This window comes from Nematolebias whitei, chromosome 20 (genome assembly GCF_014905685.2).
Source record: "Nematolebias whitei isolate Nwh7 chromosome 20, NemWhi1, whole genome shotgun sequence".
NCBI classification, from domain to species: domain Eukaryota; kingdom Metazoa; phylum Chordata; class Actinopteri; order Cyprinodontiformes; family Rivulidae; genus Nematolebias; species Nematolebias whitei.
Window position 1 is genome coordinate 13,555,259 of NC_056517.1, and position 4,118 is coordinate 13,559,376.

General features: G+C 42.0%; 1 protein-coding gene across 1 annotated transcript; it reads right to left on the reverse strand.

Annotated features, from left to right (window-relative positions):
* Window positions 1–376: 376 nt before the first annotated feature.
* Window positions 377–1,712, reverse strand: LOC119426844 (gap junction delta-4 protein). Its single transcript, XM_037694426.1, has 2 exons — window positions 1,670–1,712; window positions 377–1,554 (listed from the first exon to the last, which is right to left on the reverse strand). Exon 2 carries the CDS (start codon window positions 1,532–1,534, stop codon window positions 377–379), a length of 1,158 nt encoding a protein of 385 aa, XP_037550354.1. The 5' UTR covers window positions 1,535–1,554; window positions 1,670–1,712.
* Between the last annotated feature and the right edge of the window lie 2,406 nt (window positions 1,713–4,118).

Consider the following 4,118-nt stretch of genomic DNA (forward strand, 5'->3'; position numbering starts at 1 on the left):
TTTTAGCTAGCACGTTTGTATAGCACACCATCACTAGGTTAGCGCTACGTCAGTGTTGGCAGTTGTCGACGGGGGTGGGGGGGAGACAGTTCGGTAGCAGGTTGCATGGTACTGTTGACAGTGCGGGGCACCCTCCTTGTGTAATGGTAGGGGAAACACTGTATGTGTAAAACTTGTGTTGTGGTATGCCTGTGGATCTTATTGTATGTATACAAATCTTGTACACTTGTGTGACTACTTTTAATGCTGATTTATCTTCTTAGGACTGGTCCCCTACTGTCCAAATGCACCTTACATGGTGCTTGTAAAGTTCCCACATCTATTTGATCATTCTTCCATATAAAAAACCTGGAACTAAATAGAATGGATCTTTAACTCACACCCACTCTGATCTTTTCTCCTGCCCATCATCATTACCCCGCTCTGGAGCTACACTCAGCTCTACCAGCGTACACTGACCCACCCTCCTGCTACAGACTGCTGTTGCTGTGGAGAAACTCCCAACTTGAGGTCCTGACTCTCCAGAGGATAATCCAGTTTCCCGTCTGGGTGGAGGTGGAGGTTTTAGTCTGCTGCGTTTGTTGATTCGTATTGATCTTGGAGTTCCAATTTGCTCTGGGGGACAGAGAGCCACCTCACTGCCATTCCTCTCCAGAACATCCTCTTGGGAGTAGTCATCATTCTTGTTGCAGCTTGTAGGTCCAAGAGAGCACAGGTGGGACGGTGCCTCCTGATCTGAACAAAGTTTTCCTCCTTCGCAAGAACAACTGCTGCCACGCCTCTTTCTGAAGCTCCCAGTTTTCCCAGGCTGTTCACCTCCATCTTTTTGAGCAGGTGCTGTGTTTGGATCTGTCCCTGCCGAGGCCACCTCAGCTGAAAGGAAGTGCTGCTCTTCCTCAAATATTTTCTCCACCATGATCTTCCTGTGGGTCTTCTGCCTCACAGAGTGTTTGATGGTACACATAAGATCCACAACGTTGAGGAAAAGAGACAGAGTGGCCATGGCGAGCATGAAGTTGAGCATCACCGTCTTCTCTGTGGGCCTGGAGACATAGCAGTCCACCTGGGTGGTGCATGGAGCCTGCTGGCACAGAAACCTTGTAGGGACATAAAAACCAAACAGGTAGTAGTGAGCTGCCCCAAACCCTACCTCCAGCAAAGTCCTGAAAAGCAGGTGAAGGAAATAAGCTCCTGTGAAGCACTGTGGCCCCCCTCGATGCTCAATCGCCAGAGCCACCTTGTTCAAACTAGTCTTGTTAAACAGGTGAGAAGCTTCTGCATGACCCGTGGCGTTCAGGGCCACTGAGAGGATATTTGACACCTTGTGGACCACATAGGCAACAAAGATGATGAACGGGAGGCTCAGGGTGACGAACTGCACCAGCCAAAAACGGAAGAGCGAGACGGGAGAAAAAAGATCGAAGCACATGTTGGTGCAGCCGGGCTGAATTGTGTTACATACAAATCTCTCCTGCTCATCCTGGTAGAGAGGATAACCCGCAAGGAGGAGGACCAGGATACGGAGGAAGATCATCACAACAAGCCACACTTTTCCTGTTTAAAAGCAAACAAACACTTATGGTGATTAATTCCTCTTTATAATTGCTTTTCATAACCTTATGCTGGTGAACTGTATTTCATGCAAATATATTATAAAATATTAACTCACCAATCAAGGTGATGCTGTGACTGACAGAGATAAATATGATGCCTGAGGCATTTGATCCAGCCATGTTCACTTTGCTCAAGGCCTTCTGAAGTCTCCCTGTCCCGCTGTTGGCTGAATGGATAAAACCCCTCAATTCATAGTTATCCAATTATCCTACTTTCACTTCTGCTCTTCCTGCAGAGGATCACAATGTCTAACATTACCATTCCAGGTGAACGGCAGACATTCCTAAATGGAGCATGGGTTAAAATCCACCCTGAAAAGTCCAATCAGCTCTGATAGTCTGAAGTCAGAGTGTTACCTCTTCGCCTGTCCCCTGCAGACAACCGTCTGTCCTCAGACAACAGAAGACAGGAGTGTGCACCATTGTAGGTCTATTCTTAACACATTTCCAGAAGCATGCAGCCTCCTGGCATTGCAGAGATATTTTTGTGCTACTAGTCGTCCTCCCTGCATAGGAACAAGCCTTCATGTTTACTCACTTGAAATTGCTGTATTAAGTCCTCAAGCACACATGGCCAACATGTTCACAATTCCTAATTATACTTTTGCAGCATCTTTCATCAATAAACCACCATAACATGTAGGAGTTGGACATAAGGCCTGAAATTTCTTTTTATTTTTCCCACAGATGATTCATTCATTCAACCTTTATTTATACAGGTTAGTCCCATTGAGCCTTGGGGACTCATTTACAAGAGAGACCTGAAAATAGTATAGAAAGTAGTTTAGGAGAGGGGATTGACTGCAGAAATCTAGTAGAGGTAAAACAGGTTTAGTTTAGGATCAATATGATAAGTAAAAACTTGTGACATCTGTAGGATTGTGCTGTGAAAAAACTGCTTTTCAGAGAGGCCTTCTATTGTGGTCAGCCTAAGGCACACCTGTGCAAAATGTGACTTGGCGCTATATGAATAAACTGAAGTGAATTGCAATAACCATGCTGTCTAATAAGAATATTGATATGCCACACCTTGGCAAATGTTTAGTAGTTAAGTTACATTGAAGTTATATTCTGTAAGAAATAAGATCTTCACACAAGGTTATTAGGATTTCCTGATTGAATTACACAAACTGATCCTACAGAGACCATTTAAATGAATACGGGTAGTTGACTTTAAAGCCTCATAGGTTTTTTTGGTCTCAGTATCCCTTGGGGATCTTACTGAGTCTTAAAGTTGGGTAGGTGGAATCTTAATATCCATTTGGTAAAGTTATTAATCAGCATGGGATAAATTTTCATTGTTATGCTGATGATACTCAGTAATATTTGTCCATGAAATTCAATCAATCCAATCAGGTACTTAGACTACAAGCATGTCTTAAAAACATAAATACCTGGATAAGCCTTAATTTTCTGTTTTTAAACTCAGTCAAGACTGAGGTTTTAGTTTTTGGACCTGAGCATTTTAGGAATAAAACTTGCAGTCTTTCGCCCTCTTTAGATGCCATTATTCTGACCTCCAGTTCTAATGTTAAAAGTCTTGGTGTTATTTTTGATCAGGACATGTCTTTTAACCCCCACATTAAAAACATTACTAGAACCGCCTTCTTCCACCTGCGTAACATTACTAAGATTAGAAATATCTTGTCTAAAAATAGTGCAGAAAAACAGGTTCGTGCATTTGGCACGTCTAGACTGGACTATTGCAATGGTTTATTATCTTGGTGTCCAAATACTTATTTAAAAAGTCTTCTGTTAATCCAAAATGCTGCTGCCCGAGTCTTAATGGGAGTTAGTAGGCAAGATCATATCTCTCCAGTTTAACTTCTCTCCGATGGCTCCCTGTCAAATTCAGAATTTAATTCAAAATCTTATACAAAGCCCTCAACAACCTAGCTCCATATTATGTTCGAGATCTTATAGTTCAATATTTTCCTAACAGAGCACTTCACTCTCAGACTGCAGGCTTACTTGTGGTTCCTAGAGTTTCCAAAAGCAGAACGGGAGGAAGACCTTTGTTATCAGGCTCCTCTCTTGTGGAACCAACTTCGAGTTTCTGTCCATGAGACTGACACATTGTCTAGTTTTAAGACTGGGCTTAAGAGTTTCCTTTTTGATAAATCCTATAGTTAGGATTGGCTTGGGTTTCCCGAGCTATCCCTTAGTTCTGCTGTTATAAGCTTTATTACACTACTGGATAATAAATTAGCCTAATTTCATCATTCAACTTTTATTTCTACAGGTTAGTCCCACTGAGCCTCGGGGACTCATTTACCAGACAGACCTGATTTCTTTAACAAAGAGTGATGACAACATCGGACAACAAACAACAATAGACAATCATAAAGGATGCGTACAATTTTTTTTTTTTTTAACAAATTAAAATAAAATGGTAATTAAAAGGATAATTAAAATGAAACGTAGCGAACAACCAGTTAGATTGTAAGGTGGTGTAGAAAACTAAAAACAGAACATGTCTGCATTGGTTTTTGCCAGGAACTTAGC

Coding starts and splice junctions, on each gene's coding strand:
- LOC119426844 (XM_037694426.1), bottom strand. CDS start 1,534: ATGATCTTCCTCCGTATCCTGGTCCTCCTCCTTGCGGGTTATCCTCTC.